Raw genomic sequence first — 20,769 nt, 5'->3', positions numbered from 1 at the left:
CAGGGAATAGCAGGGTGGCTGCAGGGATGCTGGTGGCTCTGGGGACACTCACAGAAGGTGACAGTGCCTTCCAGCAGCACCTCCTCGTCTGGACAAGTGTCACTGCTGGGGCAGTGGCTGGACACTGCAGTGACACCCAAATTGGGGCAGTCAGGGCCAGCTCTGCCCTGTTCCCACACCCTGATCCATGAGAAGCCACCAGACCCTCTGCAGGGATGGCACCTCCCCTCAGCCTTAGGGAGCCTCTCTGAACTCAGGGAGGGGCATCCTCTGCGCCTGCAGCGTTTCGGGGAGATGGTGAAACTCTGCCTGTTCACCAGGGATTCCAGCCAGACTCTGGGACAGACTGGTGGGAAGGGCAAGGAGCAGAGGGGCACATGGGGAGAGGCCAGGGCAGACGTTTGTGGGCCCTTTTGCAGGTCAAAGCCCTGTAAGTGCAGAAATGGGATTGATGTGCTGTCACCATTCTCCTTAAACATCCCCCAGAGCCCCCTGTGAAGGGCCAGACCCCACATCCCACCCTCCAAGGGCCTTTTCCACCTGGTGCCCATCAGCAGCAGAGTTATCCCAACATGGACACGACCTGCAGTGACCAAACCCCGAAGCCAAGGCTGTGCTGAGCACACGTGAGCTGTGATTTCCCAATACCCTGCAAATTGGCCAAATCTGGGAGGATTCTTCTGAAGAAAAACAAGAGGTGTTTTTTTTTCTCTTCCATTCCGTGCTCTATTTACAAATTTTAAAGCCCTGCTGCAAGGAGGAGAGGACAGGAGCTTCCCAAAGCCCAGGCCACCAGAAAGGGGCGAAAGCAAACACAGAAAAATCTGGAATTCAGGAGATAACTTTGGTCCTTTGCCACGTGGAGCAGGGTGGAACCCACTCTGCCAGGACCCTCCCAGGCTGTTTGGGGCAGGATTGAGGAGGGGGTGGTGGGAGCACCTACCCAGCACTCCGCAGGCTGCGTCCATGTGGGGGTACTGCAGGGACGAGCGCTTGTACACGACGTGGGGGCTGCCCTTGCCCTCCGTGCTGACGTTGGCCCCGGGGCTCAGGGGCTCGATGAAATATTCCTCCTCATCCGCCACGATCACCCCGTGCTGCAGGAGGGAACAGAGGGGAGGCAGTAACAGAGGTGCTCAGAGAACTGGGGGACGCCCTGGCGGCTTCTCACAGCGAGGTTTTTGCCCATTAACCCCGAATTTCTGGGGACTGGCAAAAGCTGTGGAGGAATCCTGCACAAACACTGAGCTGCAGGAACCCACACAGCAGGGGAAACCCAGACAGATGGTGGTGGGATGCCTTGGGACATCTGTGCTCACTAAAGTCCTCTGGAAATCACAGCCTTGCCTTGCTGAGTTATGAATGAGTTGTTTCCTATTCCACCCACTCGGTCTCGGTGGGATCCCTTTGGGAGCCCAAAAATCCCTTCAAACTCAGCAGCACTCAGCTCTGAGCTCAGCCTCCCCAAAAAACCTTCCCAAGCAGCTCAGGACCATCCCCAGCAGCTGGGAAGAGGTAAATACCCAGAGGCTTTGGGAAACACCCCAAACGTTTCCAATCTGAAGGCTGATTAAGCAGAGGCCACCAGCAGAGCCAAACCCCTTCTCTGGAGCCTGCATGGGGCATCCCAGCCCCTTGTACGCCTCGGGTTGGCCACTTCAGTGAGATCATCTTGAGTTTGCTCCCTTGTTTGTTTTAGTTTTTTATTCTTTGACTGACTCAGGGTCAGCTGTGAGCCCAGGCTCTGCTGGAGCAGATGGCAGTGGGGTGATCACCACTGGTCTTGGGTTGAAAATGTAACCAAAAAAGTGTATTCTATTTTCATCTGTTGAAGTCAGTTGGGAGATATTGTTCTTTATCTCTTGTAACTCTAGGGAGGGAAGAGGGTCCCTTCTGTTAATGGGACACCTGATAACACCAGATAAGGCAGGGCCTCCTTATCTCCTCCTCCACCCATCCTCCTCCCAGGGACATCCCCTGTGAATGGGCCATTGAAGGCTCTCCCATCACTGATAACATCACCTCATCCCATTGGGAGATGCTCCACCCAAGGGAGGAGCCAAAGCCTTTCCACCGGGATAAAACAGCAACCCCAAACACCAAGGGAGCCGTTCCCACTGGATTCCCCGAGGATGACTGGACCCTTTCCTGAGGATCATCTCTACTCCAACAGAGCCACATCTGTCACTGTGGGAGGACTCACTGTGGGCTGCTTCCAACACCCTGAGCAACAGGCTGTCAGGTTTGTATTCTGATTCTGTCAGTGTCCTTTGTACTATTGCATTTATCTTATTTTATTTTTATCTGTCCTGTTGTTTGTTGTCTCTCTATTAAATTGTGTTTCTGAGTTGGAGTCTCACTGGTTTTTCTTTCAAACCAGCACATCACCAAACCCACCAGGTACCTGCAGGGTCCCTCCTGCGCCCTCACAGCAACATCCCCTCTACTGAAAGGTCTGAGCAACACCAACATTTTCTGGGAGCCCAACAGGAGCTCTGCCCTGACTCCTGGCACTGAGTTTCTCCAAGGAACGTGGTGTCCCATCAGCTGAACTTCACCAAGGCACAGAAAATGGCTCAAACACGATCCCAAAAGTCAAAACTCCTGGCTGGCTCCCCCTCCCTGTGTGCAAACACAGCCCAGGGTGCAGGCACAGCCCTACCCTGACACCTGTGGTGTCCTCTGGATGTGACAGCGCTTTTCCAGCTCCCTGTGTGCCCAGGGGACAGGAGCCCTGCCAGGATGGGCAGTCGGGAATTCTGTCCCTGTGAAGCATCCCGAGGCCCCTCCATGGAAGTTGGAACCTGGAGACTGAAAATGTCAGGCTTTCTGTGCTGAGGGGCATTGGCCCTCAAGCAGGCACTGCATTTGACCTGAGGCCATGGAACAGGCTTCCAAAATTAAATGATAGCACTAAGGTTGTGGGTGTGTGGTTTGAATGGTATTGTGTGATCTCACAGGGTGAAAAACTTAGATTTAAGATTTTGATATACAGTAATATACAGTAATATACATGGGGCAAGATGGAGGATTTTGGGCATTGTCTGAGTCCGTTTTCTTCACCTTCTTCTTCTTCCTTCTTCATGGGTTTGGGTGGTTTTCTGTAATTGGGTGAAAAATGTCCACATTGCGAGCCTTGGGTGGTCATCATTGGGTAAAAAATATAAATAATACAGGTGTCACCTTGTTATTGGGTGATTAGCGCTTAAATAACCTTGGAAAGAGTTAGAGGCACTTGGTTTTACCTTCATTTTCTGACTTGTTAGTTAGAGCTCAGGCTGGTGAGAGAGTAATTTAGATAAGAGTTAATAAACACTGAGTCCGAAAATGAAACTGCGACTCCTGTGTATTAACCCCGAAAGAAAAAGAAGCCAGAACTGTCACGAGTACCACCTGGAACAGCTTCTCTGCTGGCTGTGGGTGGGAGAACCTCTCTGTCCCTGTCCCTGTGCCCTCCCCGGCCGGAGCTCAATCAGGGCAGTGTCTGTCGGGGATTTCCTCCTGCCCGGGGCTCTGCTGCTCTTGGCTGGGCCCTGCCGGTTCCAACACAAGCGAGGCTCTGTGCAGAGCCAGCTGGAAAAGCTCTGTGGGATGGGGGAAGGAGAGGAGGTCACCCCCGGCCCGGGGCAGAGCGTGTCCTGCCCCAAATCCATCCCGCTGCAGACGCGGTGTTCTCGCTCCAGCCCCTGCAGAGGCTCCACGCCTGCCTGGCACCTCCCAGCAGCGAGGCTTGGGAGGTCACAGGAGCCTGAAAATTGTCCCATCGCTGACCCCAAGCCCTGAGCTCGGAGGGCCGGGCGCTGGACATGACCCGGAGCTGGGAAAGGGGCGGTGGGAGGTCCTGAGAGAGCGCTGTGGTTTGTGGGGGAGCTGGACTGCACATCCTGTGTGTGATTCAGGCAGGGCAGCTGCAGAGCAAGGAGGGTTTGCACCGTCAGCTCCGACCACACTGGGAAAGGCACAGCCACGGCCTGGGGCCGGCTCTTGCAGCTCCTGGAGGAGCCGTGTGACAGTGGGGCCACCTGGGTCCATTCCCCCTCACCTGGGTCCATTCCCCTCACCTGGGTCCATTCCTCCCCACCTGGGTCCATTCCTCCCCACCTGGGTCCATTCCTCCCCACCTGGGTCCATTCCCCCTCACCTGGGTCCATTCCCCCTCACCTGGGTCAGTCATCCCTTGTGAACACCTACAGGAGGGACCTTTCCTGAATTTGTCACCTCTCCAGAGCAGCAAGAAGCTTTGTCCTCTGCTATTGTTCAATTTATTGTGCTGGGGAGTGCTCTGCCTGTTCACAAACAGGTTTTTTTCCACTTCTCTCAGAGGAAGTCTTTCCTGAACTGGTTGGGGGAGAGACCAAGTGGGTTTGTTTTCTGGGGTGGGGAGAGAGGGCCTCTTTGGAGGTTTTCTCCCAAATTTGCCCCAAACCAGGATAACATAGGATGTGGATTTAATTAGCTTGGTTTGATAACCAAGATGCCTTGGCAAGAACAAACAGAGCTTTGAAGATAACAAGAAGATTGGATCAAGGCTTGGGACAGGAAAAGAAGATTGAATCAAACTACTGCAAGCAAGAGATATTGTAAAGTATTCAAGTTTGTCTGTATGATGTTTAACCTAATCATTATAGTAAAAAATCACTAACCTTCCTAGAATAGTGTGTAGGCATTTGGAGATCACAGTAAAAATGAATTCTGATCAGCAAATCAGCCTTCTCTCTGTCAATCTTTGATAATCCCTTTCTCTCCTCCTCGTGCTCAGCTCGCCCCGTGCCCAGCTCAGGTCCCAGTTTGTGCCCAGTCACTGCCACAGCACCTGTGCAAAGGTGGGCAGTGCAGTGCCCCCTCAGCAGGAGCCTGCACTGGGACCCTCCTCTGTCCCTTCGGGAGGGGTGATGCCCTCCTGGAGCAGAACCTGCTGGGGATGAGGGATGGCACGAGCAGGTCGGCGTTACGGCCACCCAGGGCGCTGCAGAACATCTCCCATGGCAGGCTCAGCCCCGTCTCTACCCGCTAAAAACATTCCAGACTCCTCTTGCCTGAATCTCCAACCCCACTGTCCTCAGTGACCCCAAAGCTCTCCTCCCCATCCTCGCTGCGGAGGGCAGAAGGACAGAGTTCAGGCAGAGGAGAGCGTGTTGGATGACCCCCTGTCCCTCTCTGTGCCTGGCTGCACTTTCCTCCAGACAGCCCTTGGTGCCTCTCCAGAGCTAAACACGGCCTGGGGATGGAATTCTCCCAGTTCCAAGTGCTGCTGGGCCATTGCTTGTCCTGGCCTTGCTGCCCTGAGGAGTGGGAAGGCAGGGGGATGCCAGATTCCTCAGGAGCCAGCAGCACCCAGCTCACCCTTTGTGAGCACCAGGAAATTCCCTGGGACTGGGGCAGAGCTCCCAAACAAAGGGCTCAGGAACCAGGAGTTTGTGCAGCTCAGATTGTTGGCTGCGAGCTGGAAACTTTAGACTCTGTGATATAATGAGTCAGATTCTCATTTCTGTTAATAACCCACAGCACTGTTCTGGCAGGGTCACCCTGCAATAAATCAAACGGGAATTCATTCCCATTTGGAAGCTCTTCCACGCTGCCAGAATGTTCAAGGAGGTGGGGCTGGAGCTGAAACATGAACCTGGCCTAGAGAGGCTTTTTCTACTCCTCCAAGGGAGCCATTAGCTCTGGGATGCACTCATGGGGTATGTCTGCTCCATCTCCCCATCTGGCAGCTCAGGAAATGTGCTGTGCGAGCCAGAAATATCAGAAAATCACAGAAAAATAAGGATGGAAGCCCTCAGTCTATTTCCAGGGCTGGGAGAGCCAATGAATCATACCTGGAGGGTTTTTGAGAGCCTTTTGTCTGCCCTGTTACTAAAGATCCCCCAAGATCTCGCTCTCTCCAAGCAACCTAGTCCAGAGCTCAGCTGTTCCTACACTGATGTCCACCACCAAGATCCCTTGCTGATATTTAGAAGTGGGATGTTCAGTTTGAGCTGTCAGGACCTGGAAAATCAACCATTCCCACCCTCCTTCCTGCAGCCTTGCTGGTTTGGAGAAAATGCCACCTTGCCCCCTTCTTGATGTTCCCTTTTTCATATTGAAAAACTGATTATTTCAGGGCTTTTTTCCCCTCAGAAGCAACACTTTTTAGCTCCTGAAAAATGGAGAGAAGCAACTGGGATCCCCAGGAATGGATCTGCAGTTGGAAGGATCTGAATGCAGTTGTGACATCGAAATCCTGCCCTCCCACACTTCTTCCCCACCAGCACACACAAAACATTCTCCACTGTTGCTGTTGGAAGAACTTGGTGAGAGCCAGGTCTGGGCACCCCCAGAGAGCCAGGATTATCCCATTCCAATCAAAACCAATGGGAAAATGCCCAGAAACTGGGACTGGAAGTGAGACACAGATCAGGAACCCCCGTGGATGTGATGGGAGATGCCCACACTCTCCGCCGATCATGCCCTGCTGTGGAATATTCCCCCTTGCCACCAACCCCAGGCTTTCCCCACCTGCAGGAGGATCAAAGCTGTTGGCACTGCCCCTGGGCAGCCAAACCACACTCACCAGCCCGTTGCAGTTGCTGATGGCCACCTTGGAGCTGAGGTACTGGTCCTGCAGGTGGCCGGCGTAGTGGCAGTCCTCGTGGAAGTCGTGCTGCCAGTCCATGCCGTCCCGCTTCCAGTACTCCACGGTGAAGTGCTCGGCCAGCAGGTTGGAGTGCAGGGTCAGGTTGAGCAGGAACTGGGTGTGGTGGGCAGAGACTTTGTAGAAGACCTGCTGCTCCGAGGGCTCGTAGGGCAGGGAGCGCCGGGGCCGCGGCTTCAGCTGCCGGCGCATGTCGAAGGTGAGGAAGTCCCCGTTCTGGTCCACTTGGATGGGGAAGGCAATCTCATAGTGATCCAGGCTGGAGAGGAATTCCTCTGGGGAGGGAAGGACACGCACGGCAGTGACGCTGTCTGTTGCAGCCGTGAGGCCTAGTAGGCCTCTCTGGTGGTCAACTGCTTAAGGGCAGAAATGCCTAGTCATGGTGACTAGGCCAAAATAACTCTTCTCCCATGCTTGGACTCTCTCTTATCTCTCTGTAAGACAATAGGTCACTTTCTACCCCGACTCATACTATTGGACGCCTTCTCAAAACCTCGGTACCCTATAAAATCCCCACTTTCCCCCCAGCTCAGCAGAAGAGCTGTCCCTGAAACCCTTCACGGAGGAAGCTAATAAAGATTCATCTGTGGAACTTCATATGGCGCTTCTCCTCTCTCTCCCCGCGTCTGCCAAGGCACCTTAGCAAGCTCATGAGCTGAGAATCACTGCAAAAGAGCTGATCACTGCTAAGAGCTGAATATCACTGTAACTAAGCTTGCTAAGTGTTGCCGGTGCCTGGGAGCTTTGCCAGAGTTGCTTGAGCAGGGAGGTACATAGGTGCACCCCTATCCAGGAACAACCAAGGCAGCCGAGACCGACTGAAGCTACCGGGAGGAAAACAAAGGCTGTCCTAGGTTACAGTGTAAGATGTGCCCGCAGTTTGTGTTCTATCACCACCTTCCCGAGCTGCTGGAACCAGCTGGGGCAGTGCTTCCCTTGCCCCTCCCTCCGGATATCTCCTGTTCATGGGCCACCAAGGCCCTGCCCACGGCTCACAGGTAACTCCCCTGGGAGCTCTCTCTGTTTAAATGGGCAACCAAGGACCCCCTGCAGGACTCATGGAATGAGATCAGCTCAGAGAGAGGAGCCAGGCATTCCCACCTGGATATAATCTGGGATTTGGGACAGCACAGGGGGCCTGACCCACTGGATTCCCAGAGGACAAGAGCTACCAGAGCTTTCTACAGGATCACTGCTTCAACAAGACTGCGTCATCTGGACTGCTACCACCACCCTGACTAACAGGGTGTCAGGTTGTAGTCTGACTCTGTCAGTGGTCTTGTGTACTATTGCTTTCATTATTTTATTTTATTTTATTTTATTTTATTTTATTTTATTTTATTTTATTTTATTTTATTTTATTTTATTTTATTTTATTTTATTTTATTTTATTTTATTTTATATTTTATTTTATTTTTTCTCTCCTATTAAATTGTATTTTTGACCTCTTGCTGGTTTTGCTTTCAGACCAGCACAGAGGCACACGGGCATGGCAGCCTGCACAGGGAGTTGAACACCCAGCAGTGTTGTTGTTTCCTAAGCAAACAGGAGGGCCTGGTGTTCCAGGGTGGCTGAATTTTGCCTGGCTCCACAGAGGAACCACCTCCCGAGCCTTCCCAGCCATCAGAAACTCGGCCAGCTCCAAACTGCACTCTCACCACTGGGAAGTTTTCTTTTCCTCTGTTCTCCAGTGTGGGAGCCTCTCAGAGTGGTTTCCTTGGCCACCAGGAATGGCAGAGCCCTTCCACCCTCTGGAATTAGGGGTGAGCTCCCACCTTTCCCGACCACAAACACTGCTGGCACCTCTGCCTTGCCAGAATGAATTATTGGGTTTTTAACTTCCCGTGCTCCAGCTTTTCCTGCATCCCAGCACCTCCCTGTGATGGGGCTGGGCAAACAAGGGTGACTTTTTGCACTTAGAAATTACTTCAGGCTTGGAAAAATTTGCTGTCAGAAGTGTTTTGTTTTCCTTTTTGCCTCTTTGCAGCCCATGTGGGCTTGGAAAAGAGTGAATCAGAGGGTGCTTTGTGCTCACTGTGGCTACAAAGCACCTGGGACTATGGGCTGGAGGCTCTGATCCCAACCTCAAAGACACTTCCAGGAAGAAAAACGTGTCCAGAGGCTGAGGCTGAGGTGGAGTGTGAGAACCTGGTGGTGTTGTGGGGCTGGACACTGCATCTCCTCAGGGATGTCACTGTGGCCACTGAGGCACGGGGAGAGGCCAAGAGCAGTGCCCTGCATCACAAAAACGGTTTGGGAAGTGATTCTTTGAAGTGGGAATGCCTCAAATGGAAGAAATAATCATGGAATAGAATCAAGGAATGGGTTGGGTTGGAAGGGACTTTAGAGTTCATCACATCCCACCCCTGCCATGGCAGGGACACCTTCCACTGTCCCAGGCTGCTCCAAGCCCTGCCCAGCCTGGCCCTGGACACTGCCAGGGATCCAGGGGCAGCCACAGCTGCTCTGGGAAAGTTGTTCCAATAATTCCAGCTGTTCCCTGTGCTGTTACAAACTGCACCCTGAGTGTCCAGGCTACATCTGAACTCTCTGCTGCCTTGGAGAGCCCTTCAGTGCCAGGATGCTGCTCCCCACGAAGATTAAAATTGGAGCTCGTGGCTGACACCTTCATCTTTCTCCTGCATAAACCAAACACACGGATCTGGAGTGGTGCACATGGGGCACAAGGAGCTGCCTGCAGCGAGTCCCCGGGACCAGGGCTGGTGACAACACTGCCCTTCTCTCTGCCGCTGCTCCCGGGAGATAACAGAGCCTCACCCTCTCCAAAGGGTGGGGCGGGGATTAGGAACTGTCTCGGCAGCCTGGCGAGGTGTTGGGTGACATCAAAACCAGGGCTCTGACAGCAAGAGGGGCCCCCGGGGCAGCAGGGACTGGGGAGGGGACAGGGGCTGGGGAGGGAAAAGGGACTGGGGAGGGAAAAGGGACTGGGCAGGGACAGGCACTGAGAAGGGGACAGGGATTGGGAAGGGGACAGGGACAAGGGCTGGGCTGGGAAGGGGACAGAAACTGGTAAAGGAACAGGGACTGGGAAGGGGACAGGGACTGGGGAGGGGACAGGGACTGGGCAGGGACCAGGGGCTGGGCAGGGGCCAGGCTGCAATCCTGGCGTGGTGCTCCCAACACGCCACATCCATCCCATGGCACCACATCCCAGCACCACCACGGGCTGGGAGCCACCCCCAGAGCTGCTCAGGGCCTGCCTTAATTCCGGGTTTGATGGAGCTCTGTTGCCCCACGGGAGATCCCAGCGCTGTGAGCTGGGATGGGCTGATCCCACAGCAGTCCTGGTGGGGCTGCACATGGAGCAGGGTGGGAACTGATGGGCACAGGAGGCCCAGAACAGCCCCCAGGCACTGCCAGAGCCTGTGGAGAACAGCACCAGGAACTGGGACTCCCTCAGAGCTGCCTGGAGAAGGTGCCCAGCTCCCAGCTGGGACTGGCTGCTCCCCTGGTGCTGCCTGTGCTGTGCCCAGCCCAGGACTCTGAGGGGCTCTGGCTGCTTTTGTCCCTCCTCCCAGCTCTTCAGCCAGCTCAGGGCCCTTGTCACCACAGCCTGCTCTGCTCACCAGCCTGGGAATGTCCCTGGCTGTACCCCTGCCATGGCTGATCACAGGGGCTGCAGGATTTTGGCTGTGTCAGTGACACTGCCAGGGTTTGAACCCCTTGCACAGCAAATGTCCTGCTCCAGAGCTCGCTCCTCTCACCTCTCATGCCTGCTGGCAGTGTTCACCTTGCTTTTTGAGGAATAATCCTAGCAATATTACCATTAATCAGTTTAACTCCCCTCTGTTGTCTGTGAGTGTTGTTTGTACTCCAGGCTGGGCTCAAGGCTCCACCCCATTTTCCAGTCCCTTCACTCCTAACCTGGAATAAAATCAGGTACCAAAGCATAAAGCCATGGGCATTCCCCTTTCCCTGAGTCCCTGAGTGTGACTCTGTTTAAACACGACTCCTTCAGACACAAACACACCAGATGGGCACAAATACCCCCAAAAAACTTGTGTACAAACCAAACCTGCTCCTCCAGCAGCACAGCCCTGTCCAGACTAAGCTGGGCAGAGGGTTTGGGTGCTCCAGCACTGCCCTCGCACCCCTAGGCAAGCCAAGGACCAGGCACACACAGAGCTCCTCCTAACAAAGCCTGTGCTGACCCGAGGATGTGCTGCTCCCTGGAAGGGAACCCCCCTGCTGCCACCACACCTCCTTCCTTCCCAAGCCTGTCCTGGCCTGGCCTTGCACCGACCCAGCTGAATTCCAAGAGCAGAACACCTCCATTCCCTGATGGAAAACTGCAGCCGGGACAGTGGAAGCAGCTGGGCAGAAGCAGAGATGGAGGCGTCTCCCCCTGCTCCCCCAGTCCCTCCCCAGGACAGCACCAGGGTTCTGCCAGCAGCAGGGGGATGGATCCAGCAAGGATCCCTTTCCCACCGGTGGATCCAGCAAGGGTGGATCCAGCTCCTCTCTCTCCACAGGTGAATCCAGCTCCTCTCTCCATGGGTGGATCCAGCTCCCTTTCCCACAGGTGAATGCAGCAAGGGTGGATCCAGCAAGGGTGGATCCAGCAAGGGTGGATCCAGCTCCTCTCTCCATGGGTGGATCCAGCTCCTCTCCCCATGGGTGAATCCAGCTCCCTTCCTTAGAAGGGATCCCTTCCTTAGAGGTGGATCCAGTAAGGGTGGATCCAATTCTTCTCCCCAGAGGTGGATCCAGCTCCTCTCACCATGGGTGAATCCATGGGTGGGTCCAGTTCCCCTCCCCAGAAGTGAATCCAGCTTCCCTCTCCACAGATTGATCCAGCTCCTCTCCCCAAGGCTGGATACAGCTCCCCTCCCATCCCATTATCCCACCCCATTATCCCATCCCATGATCCCATCCCATGATCCCATCCCATGATCCCATCCCGTTATCCCACCCCACTACCCCCTCCCATTATCCCGTTATCCCCTCCCGTCCCTACCTTGGGACTGGAAGGAGCTCCCGGGGAAGGTGCCCGCGGCCAGCCCGAGGGTCAGGGTCCAGGTGAGGAGCCTCCAGGCTGTGGCCATGGTCAGCGCCGCTCGCGTCGGGGCAGGGAGATCTGTGCCGGCTGGCAGGGCGCTGTCCCCACATGTCTCTCCCTCGGCCACCCGTTATGTGCAGAGAGGAGTGCCGGGTCCCTCCGCAGGCATCCCGGGCCGCTCCGTGTCTGCCGAGGCCGCGGGGGCGGGCACGGAGCGCTCAGCACGGGCTCGACCCCAGCGCCGGCATCGCCCTGCGGGGAGAGCGGGACAGCGGTGAGGGGATGGAGGAGGAGGAGGAGGGAAGGAGGACAGGGGAATGAGGGAAGAGCGATCCTGGAGAAGGCAGGAGTGGGATGGAAGGGAAGGAAAAGGGAAGGAAAGGGGAAAGGAAAGGGGAAAGACGAGGCGAGGCCAGGCGAGGCGAGGTGAGGCGAAGGGAAGGGAAAGGGAAAGGGAAAGGGAAAGAGAAAAGGAAAAGGAAAAGGAAAAGGAAAAGGAAAAGGAAAAGGAAAAGGAAAAGGAAAAGGAAAAGGAAAAGGAAAAGGAAAAGGAAAAGGAAAAGGAAAAGGAAAAGGAAAAGGAAAAGGAAAAGGAAAAGGAAAAGGAAAAGGAAAAGGAAAAGGAAAAGGAAAAGGAAAAGGAAAAGGAAAAGGAAAAGGAAAAGGATGGGAAGTGTTTGAGGATGAATTAACCCCATCGGCTCCTGCTCCAAGCTGCACTCCCGGGGATTCTCCCAGCTGGGATTTATCCCGTACCTGCGGGAAGGAGCTCAGGATCAATGGGATTCCTTCATCCTGTGGCAACACCCTCGGGCAAGAGCAGCCCCAAGAGTGCCCTGCGTCACCCGATCCCTTAAAGAGAGCAGGAAATAACAGCACTGGCAGGGGAGTGGTGAGCACCAACCCAGAAATCCTCTCTGGGCTTTCCCTGGATTTCAAAGACACGTTAAGGACTGTCACCGCACCGAGGGAAGAGCACTCACTCTCAGAGTGTACTGGCTGAACCTAAAAAAGTGATGGAAAACAAAGAACCCATTCAGGGAACTCACCCTCAACCCCATCCACAAACGGATCCCGAGATTCCAATCGCATTTGTTCTGTGAAATGCTCTGCTAATTGCTCCGGTGAAAGGTTCCTGGCTTGCAGAGAATTTCCACTCAGTCTGAGGCGATTACATCAAACTCCAATCGTGCCGGGGAGCTGCACAGAGCCTGTGGGGTTTCACTCCTGCCCACCCATTCCATGAGTATGGGATGAGTGCAGCACTTCCCTCACCTCCCAGAGAATCCCGGATATCCCAGCGGTGATATCAGAGCAGCCCTGCAGCCAAACCCAAACCTCCCTGCAGAGGTGGCAGATACAGGAGCTGGAGCAGGGCTGGGAAAGGCAGGATGAGATCCTCGGGAAAGGCAGGATGAGATCCTCGGGAAAGGCAGGATGAGATCCCCGGGAAAGGCAGGATGAGATTTCCAAGAAAAGGAGGATGAGCTCAACAGGAAAGGGGGGGATGAGATCCCCAGGAAAGGGAACATGAGTTCCCCAGGAAAGGGGGGATGAGCTCCCTGGGAAAGGGAGGATGAGTTCCCCAGGAAAGGGGGGATGAGCCCCCCAGGAAAAGCAGGATGAGCCCCCGAGCATGAGAAGAGGCTGCAGATGGGAGGAGGGTGCTCTTTGCAAAGGTGTCAGCAGCCAGGGCCTGTGTGTGGTCCTCATCCCAGTAAGGAAACGCTTAACCCCTGCCTTGCTCTGCTCTGGACTGGTTTAAACAGCCCAGGCCCGAGCTCAGGGCAGGGGAGCTGGGTCCTGCTGGGATCTGCCACGCTTCCTTCCTGTCCTTTTGGGAATCTGAATCCCTGAAAGTGAATTTCTACTCCTGTTTTCCCATCTTTACAGCGCCATGAATGGTATTGGTGCTGCAGGGGCATAGAATGAGGGGGTGGCCCAGAGGTGATGCAGGGGAGGTACAAGGGGAATCCAGGAGATGATTCCTGCTCCAAATTTATCATGGAAGTCACAGAATGGCTTGGGTTGGGAAGGACCTTAAAGTTTGTCTCATTCCACAGGGGCAGGGACACCTTCCACTCCCCCAGGGTGCTCCAAGTCCTGTCCAGCCTGGCCTGGGACACTTCCAGGGATCCAGGGGCAGCCACAGCTGCTCTGGGCACCCTCACAGGGAAGAATTTCTTACTAAAATCTCACCTAAATCTCCTCTTCTTCAGCTTAAAGCCATTAACCCAAATTAATGCCTTTTCCCCCTACTATGCAGAAACGGTGGGAAATGAAACACGCAGCTTTAAACACAATTTGGAGTTGCATAATTTAAAAATTAAGGGCTTTTTTTCCCCCACTGCTTATTTACAGTTAAGAATGGCCAAAGATCCTCGGTGAGGCCTTGGCCTGGACTCCCCAGCCCCACCTGGGGCCACGCCAGGATTTTCCCTGCAAAGCCCAGACACAACACGATGGTGGCCTCCAAAACTGCATCCTGCGAGTGGCCCTGAGAATAAACTGCCTGAGAGGGGGCAGCTCTCGCCTGGGGCTGCTCCTTTTCCCTGGGACAGGCAATGGGAATCAGGGAGCGGGGGGAAGAGGCTTGGGGAAGGAATTTTGCCCCGTTCCACCCTTGAGGATGCTGAGATCCGGTGACAGCATCACCTGTGGTGCCACCCCCGGGCAGTGGCACAGCCAGGCAGAGCCAGGGCCAGGCAAGGCAGGAATTGGGCTGGGAAAGGGAGACGTTGATAGCAAAGCCCTCCCTTAAGCCAGCATCTCCCAAAGCTCGAGATTCCAGCTTTTAAATCCTCTAAAGCCCACGGAGCCCAGCTCACGAGTGTTTTCTCCTGGGCTTCACACGGCTGCTTTCCCCTGTTTTCCACGGCTGTTTTTCCCTGTTTTCCAGCTGCCGAGCCCTTTCCCTCCAGGCTGTCTTTGCTTCCCGTCCTGCCCCCGTGTCCCCCCTGCCCTTCCCGTGCGGTCGCGGCCGCTCAGCATCCCCCGAGCAGCGGCCGGGGAGGCGCCGGGAGCCCGCAGCCTTGACCCGGGGGAAGGAGGAGCAGCGGCACGAGGCAGGAATTCCAGCTGCAGAATTCCTGCGGGCCGGGCGGGGGGAAGAGCCCGCCTGCGATCCCTCCCCGCAGGCAGCGGGGAGAGCGCGGCCCCTTCCCGGCGGCGCTCCGTTCCCAGAGCCCGGGGAGCAGGAGGAGCAGCCGGAGGAAGGGGCAGAGAGCCGGGGCAGCGCCGCTGCTCCATCCTTATCGAATTTTCCATAACCTCGGACAATCCCGGGGACGGCGAAGCCCCGGGGGATCCCACGGGCCGGGCTGGGGGACAGCCCGGGGACAGCTCGGGGACAGCTCGGGGACAGCCCGAGGACAGCTCGGTGACACGGGGTGACATCTCCGGTCCCGTGCCTCCCTCGCTCGGGCCGCTTCCGATTTGCTGCTCTCTTCCCAAGGAATTCGCTGTCCTTGGCACGCTCGGCTCGGGCTGACGCTCCCGGCTCCCGGTGCCAAGGGTGGCTTCGGCGACACCGGGGACGGTGGCCGGGTCACTCCCTGCCACCCCAAGGACCGCCGGGGAGGGAGGGGCTGGGAAAAGGGGGGTGAAATTCCAACCGGAGTGAAGCGAAGAGGGAAGAGAAGGAGCGAGGCAGATGAGAGCCGTTCCCAATTGCAGGCGCGGCGCTGCCGACAGAATTCCCTGAAAGCCGGGCCGGCCCCGGGGCAGCGCCAGGGGACGGTAATAGGAAGCAGATGGGCGCTGCTCGGGGCCAAGAGGAAGGTTCAAGGTGCCTCCTAGTGCAGGGAAGAGGAATTTAACTGCTTTTAAAGATGCAGAGCCCGGCGGCTTCCAGGTTTCTCATCCAACTTTTCCAAATTATGAGCTCAGGTGTCCTTTTCCTTTTCCCCCCCCCCCCCCCCTTTTTTTTTTTTTTTTTTGTTTTGTTTTGTTTTTTGGTTTTTGGTTTTTTTCAGAGGGAGAAATAAACACAAACACAGATTTCTGCTTCCAGCTTGCCCTGGGGGGAGGAAATACTTTTAGTACATCCCCTGCCAGGCCTTCCACTGAGATCTTCCAGACACGGGAGAACTGGGAGCACTGGGAGCAGTGGAGAAGTGAGAGCAGCACCCTGCTGGGAACACTGGGATCAGTGGGAAAGCACTGGGGAAAACAGTGTGAGCAGGACCTGACAGCTGCACCACCCCAACAGCATTTCTGGGCTGTTTTATTTTAAGGAATGAAAGCCTCAAGGTTATTTTCTTCTGTAAAACAGGGAACTGACACCACCCCAGACCACACTTGGGGCTGTCAGGGTTATCGTGGTGCCACATCCCACAGCTTGATCTCTTTTTGGCCCCAGGTGCCCCCTGACCCTCCCAAGGGGCTCCTCAGCCCCACAGCAGCCCTGGAGGCCCTACAAACAGCACCACAGGGGTTTCTGCTCCTCCAGCTGCTCCAGCCTGGGACTTGTTCCACCAGGTCAAAGTTTATCTCTGGGGGAAAAGCTGTGAGCCCCTGGCTGGCTCCACGGGCCTCATTTTCTATGGAATCCAAGTTAAACACAGCAGGGGCCTGGGATTTGTGGCTCATGGCTTTGCCAGTGCAGCCAGGGCACTCGGCAGCAGCAGTACCAGGGGTTTCAGGCTTCCCCACCACCCACACGGGTCCCCTGCTACCCACGGTGGGCTCTTTTCTGCTGCTGGGGTCACAGCTGCCCTCCAGGACACACAACAGCCCCATGGAGCCTGTAGCTCCTGGATGCTGATCCCAAAGTCACCCAAAAAACTGTCTCCCTGTCACCTGCCATCACTGCTTCATGGAGGGCCACAGGTTTTGGCAGTAAAGCCTCAGCTGGAATCAACCTCAATTTCCAGAGAAGAAATTTTTCCTCATGTCCAATCTGAACCTCTCCTGGGGCAATCTGAGGCTGTGTCCCATTGCTGTTCCCTGGGAGCAGAGCCCGTACCCCCCTGGCTGTCCCCTCCTGTCAGGAGCTGTGCAGAGGCACAAGGGCCCCCCTGAGCCTCCTTTTCTCCAGTCTGAGCATCCCCAGCTCCCTCAGCCCCTCCTGGGGCTCCAGAATCACTGAATCAAAGGTCTGTGCATAGAACCATGGAATATCCTGATCTGGAAGGGACCCACAGGGATCATCAGTCCAGCCCCTGTCCCTGCACAGACACCCCAACAATCCCACCCTGAGCATCCCTGAGAGCGTTGTCCAAATGCTCCTGGAGCTCTGGCAGCCTCGGGGCTGGGACCATTCCCTGGGGAGCCTGGGCAGTGCCCCAGCACCCTTGGGGGGAAGATCCTTTCCCTGAGCTCCAGCCCTGACACAGCTCCAGCCCTTCCTGGGCTCCTGTCCCAGAGCAGAGCTCAGCCCCTGCCCCTCTGCCTCCCCTCAGGAGGAGCTGCAGCCCCCGAGGAGCCTCCCCTCAGTCTCCTCTGCTGCAGCTGAACGAGCCCAGTGCCCTCAGCCTCTCCTCAGACCCTTCCCCAGCTCCGTGTCCCTCCTTTGGGCACTCTCCAACAGCTTTAGATCCTTCTGATCTTGTGGTGCCCAAAGTGCCCCCAGCACTGGAGGTGAGGCTGCCCCAGAGCAGAGCAGGACAATCCCTCCCTGGCCCGGCCGGGGATGTTCGAACCCTTCTCATCATCTCCACATCCCTGCTCCTCCTCACCCCTCTCCCTGCACACCCCAGGGCCTGGCAGGGGCAGGTCCCTCGCAGCTGCTGCTGCATTTCTGTGTTTTTGGGGGCAGGGGGATCTCTCCCGCTGCGCTCCCCGGGGCCGTGGGTGTTCCCTGCGTGCTCAGCCTCCACCCAGCTCCCGGCTCCCGGCAGGTCCCTGCACGCTCCCGAGGATGGAACAAACAGCCCCGCTCCCCCCTCAGGCTGCTCCTCCCGCGGCACGTGGGGGATGCAGAGCTGTCCGAGAGACCTCCCCGGCTTCCAGCAGGAGAAGAACGTCCTCATATCCCTGGCTAAATATTTGGCTGGGCTGCCAAGTGGAAAACATGCTGAGCTGCAGATGGCAGAAGCCTCCCCGCAGTCGTCTTGCCAGCACGACAGGACTTCCACTGGGAAGTCATTTCTCAGCTCTAGGGCAGCACCAGGGGTTAAACCCACAGAAATCAGCGTCTGTGCTGCCAGGAGCATCTGCAAACCGCGAGAAAGGGTTAAAGTCACAGGTCTGCAGAACACAACATAAGAACTCGAGCCATAATCTGCTTTGCTGCTCCAAGCGTGGCCTCTCTGGGGCCACGGCGAGTGAGGAATTAGAAACACGGAGTTATCCCAGAACACTGCAGCCCTGCCATGGCTGCTGCCTGCACAGCCACCCTTTGGCTGCCTTGCAACCCCTCTGCTTGCCCCTGCCACCGATCCCACCTGGTGCAGTGCCAGCTCTGCCTGTCCCTTCCCTGCTGAGGCCCAGGGGTGTGGGAGGGGGCCCAGGATGCTCCGTGCAGCCCCCCTGGCTTGGGAGAGTGGATTATTTGCTCTTTGCACACCCCAGGACTGCGGGTCGAATTTCAGCTTCCTGGGAGGGGAGATGCCATTTTCACTCCGTTAAAATCAGATCCAACCCCATCCAATGGCACTCCCCAGCAATGTGGGCAGTGCAGACCGACACTGCCAGCGTGGCCCTGAGAGCTGAGGGGTCTGATCAGGGGTCTCTGCCCCTCTGCCAGCACCCTGGTGCCAGCCTGGGTGCCAGGGGCGCACCCTCCCTGCCTTTGCACCACCAGCTCCCTGTTCCAGGCTCTCCTGGTGCTCCCAGCCGGGCGTGCTGTGCTCTGGGCACACCCTGCATCCCTTTGTACAGCAGCTTCACGGGGCTTTGGGCTCACTCCAGCACTGTGTGGGAGGAGGGCTTTTTTTTTTCTTTTCAAAAACACGAGAATTATTTTACAGTCGAATCTGTTCAGTGCAATCTTGGTGAGGAAAGGGCTGAGCCCTCCCTCTTGCTCCTCTCCAGAATCTTTAATTTTGCCAGCAGAGGGGCAAGAGAAGCCCATGCCGAGGCCAGGGCAGTGAGAGGAGAGCTGGGAGCAGTGACCTCGCTCTGACACGGCCCGCTCGGCTCTCTGGAAATCCTATCCCTGTGTTACATAAGGATCTGGCCCTATCTGGAACGCCGGGGTCATTGCACTTCTCCGAGTGTGGTAAAATGCTTGGAGGTCCTCAGCAGGAAAGCAGGAGGGAGGTGCCAGCTGGGATCCTCCCCGGGATGGGGAGGTGGGCCCGGGGCAGGGCCGGAGCAGCTGTGCCAGCTGAGCAGTGCCACAATGCCAGCCCCGTGCCAGGTGGGCACGGACAATCCCAGTGCTCCCATCCTGGGGCTCCTCCTGCCTTCGGGAGAGGCCTCCACCAGGCAGGTCCACTCTCAGACGGGACTTATGCAATAGTCTGGAGCCTCTCCATGTGACCCAGACTGGCTGGCGCTCTGCCATCGCTCTCCTCCGGGTTCCAGCCAGGCACGGAGCAGCGGGATTAGAGAGAGAGCGGGCAGTCATTAACGGAGTGCCGGTCATTAACGGAGGGTGCCAGTCATTAACGGAATGCCAGTCATTAATGCAATGCCAGTCATTAATGGAGGGTGCCAGTCATTAACGGAATGCCAGTCATTAATGCAATGCCAGTCATTAATGGAGGGTGCCAGTCATTAACGAAATGCCCGTCATTAACAGACAGTGCCAGTCATTAACGGAATGCCAGTCATTAATGGAATGCTAGTCATTAATGGGGTGCCAGTCATTAATGGAGAGTGCCAGAATGCTGGTCATTAATGGAATGACAGTCATTAACACAGGATGCCAGTCATTAACGGAGGGTGCCAGTCATTAACGGAGTGCCAGTCATTAATGGAGGGTGCCAGTCATTAATGGAGGGTGCCAGTCATTAATGGAGGGTGCCAGTCACTGCCAGAGTGCGTCCCCCACCACACAGGGCCCTGCCAGTGCCACACGTGTCCCCACTAGTGAAGGGACACTGTGGCAATACACAGGGCAGAGAGTAAAACAGACTCAATTAGCACAGCTGGTCTGATAACCAAGATGCCCTGGCAGGAACAAACAGAGCTTTGAAGATTACAGGAGATGGGATTAAACCTGTTTATGGTAAGAGAGGAGAGTCAATGAAACTTCTGCAAGCAAAAGGTGTTGTAAAATGTATAAGTTGTCTGTATATCTTTAACCTGATTATTGTAGTGGAAAATTATTAACCTTCCTGAAAGGGTATACAAGCTTTTGGAAAATCTGAGTAAAATCCAGTTCTGATCACTGAATCAGTCCTCCTGTCTGTCAATTGTCAATAGGACACGTGTGTTACCCACACACACCCAGGGCCCCGCTGCAGCTGCTTGTGTGCATGAGGATACGTGGAGTTTGTATGTGGGTTAAATGTGATTTGCACATGGATACACCTTATCTGCATGTGATAACATGCTATCAGCATGAGGATACATGTTATCTGCATAGGAATACATGTTATCTCCATGGGGATACACACTACCTGCATGAGGATACACACTATCCTCATGAGGATACACACTATCCTCATGGGAATAGACATTATCAGAATGGGAATACACGTTATCTGCATGGGGATAGGTGTTATCTGCACATGGATAACATATTATTGATAACACTTTTATGTGCACACACTACCTGCAGACGGGTCTGATGCCCACACCCCCTGTGCGCTGCCACCCTGCAGATATTCCATGCACAAATGCCATTTTTATACCCAGCCTCTCTGCGGCTGCCTCTGCTCCATGAAATGCTCCCTCTCTGGGGGGTTCAGCACAGCGGGGAGAGGATCCAGATCTCCTGGGCCTATGCACGGGCAGCTCTCCCTGTGCTCCTGCTGCTCCTCCCAGCACGGAGCAGCACCAGGGCTCTGCCAGGAGAGCGCCCCGGGCTCTGGGAAAGGCTGGGAGTGCTCACACCTTGGAGCGAGGCAGATGCAGACAGAGCCATCTGCATCCTGGCAGGGCTGGCTCCCATCTCCATCCCGGCAGGGCTGGCTCTCACATCCATCCCGGCAGGGCTGGCTCACATCCATCCTGGCAGGGCTGGCTCTCATCTCCATCCTGGCAGGGCTGGCTCTCCTCTCCA

The 20,769-nt window shown here is 55.7% G+C and overlaps 1 protein-coding gene across 2 annotated transcripts in view; it reads right to left on the bottom strand.

Moving 5' to 3' along the window:
- The window catches only part of ADAMTS10 (ADAM metallopeptidase with thrombospondin type 1 motif 10), a 65,395-nt gene that overhangs the window by 38,237 nt on the left and 6,389 nt on the right, over positions 1 to 20,769 (bottom strand). Inside the window, exons 1-4 of one of the 2 annotated variants that reach the window (XM_063403234.1) lie at positions 12,704 to 13,014; positions 11,613 to 11,906; positions 6,554 to 6,909; positions 944 to 1,097 (exon numbers count right to left, since the gene is read on the bottom strand). In XM_063403234.1, the coding sequence (XP_063259304.1) occupies positions 944 to 1,097; positions 6,554 to 6,909; positions 11,613 to 11,700 (598 nt within the window). In that variant the 5' untranslated portion in view covers positions 11,701 to 11,906; positions 12,704 to 13,014. Of the gene's footprint in view, positions 1 to 943; positions 1,098 to 6,553; positions 6,910 to 11,612; positions 11,907 to 12,703; positions 13,015 to 20,769 lie in introns of those variants that run through there. The other variant, XM_063403235.1, reaches the window with a different exon arrangement.

Source organism: Prinia subflava, chromosome 8 (genome assembly GCF_021018805.1).
Source record: "Prinia subflava isolate CZ2003 ecotype Zambia chromosome 8, Cam_Psub_1.2, whole genome shotgun sequence".
Lineage (NCBI taxonomy): Eukaryota > Metazoa > Chordata > Aves > Passeriformes > Cisticolidae > Prinia > Prinia subflava.
The sequence above is the reverse complement of the archived record's forward strand: the minus strand, read 5'-3'. Positions and strand labels throughout refer to the sequence as shown.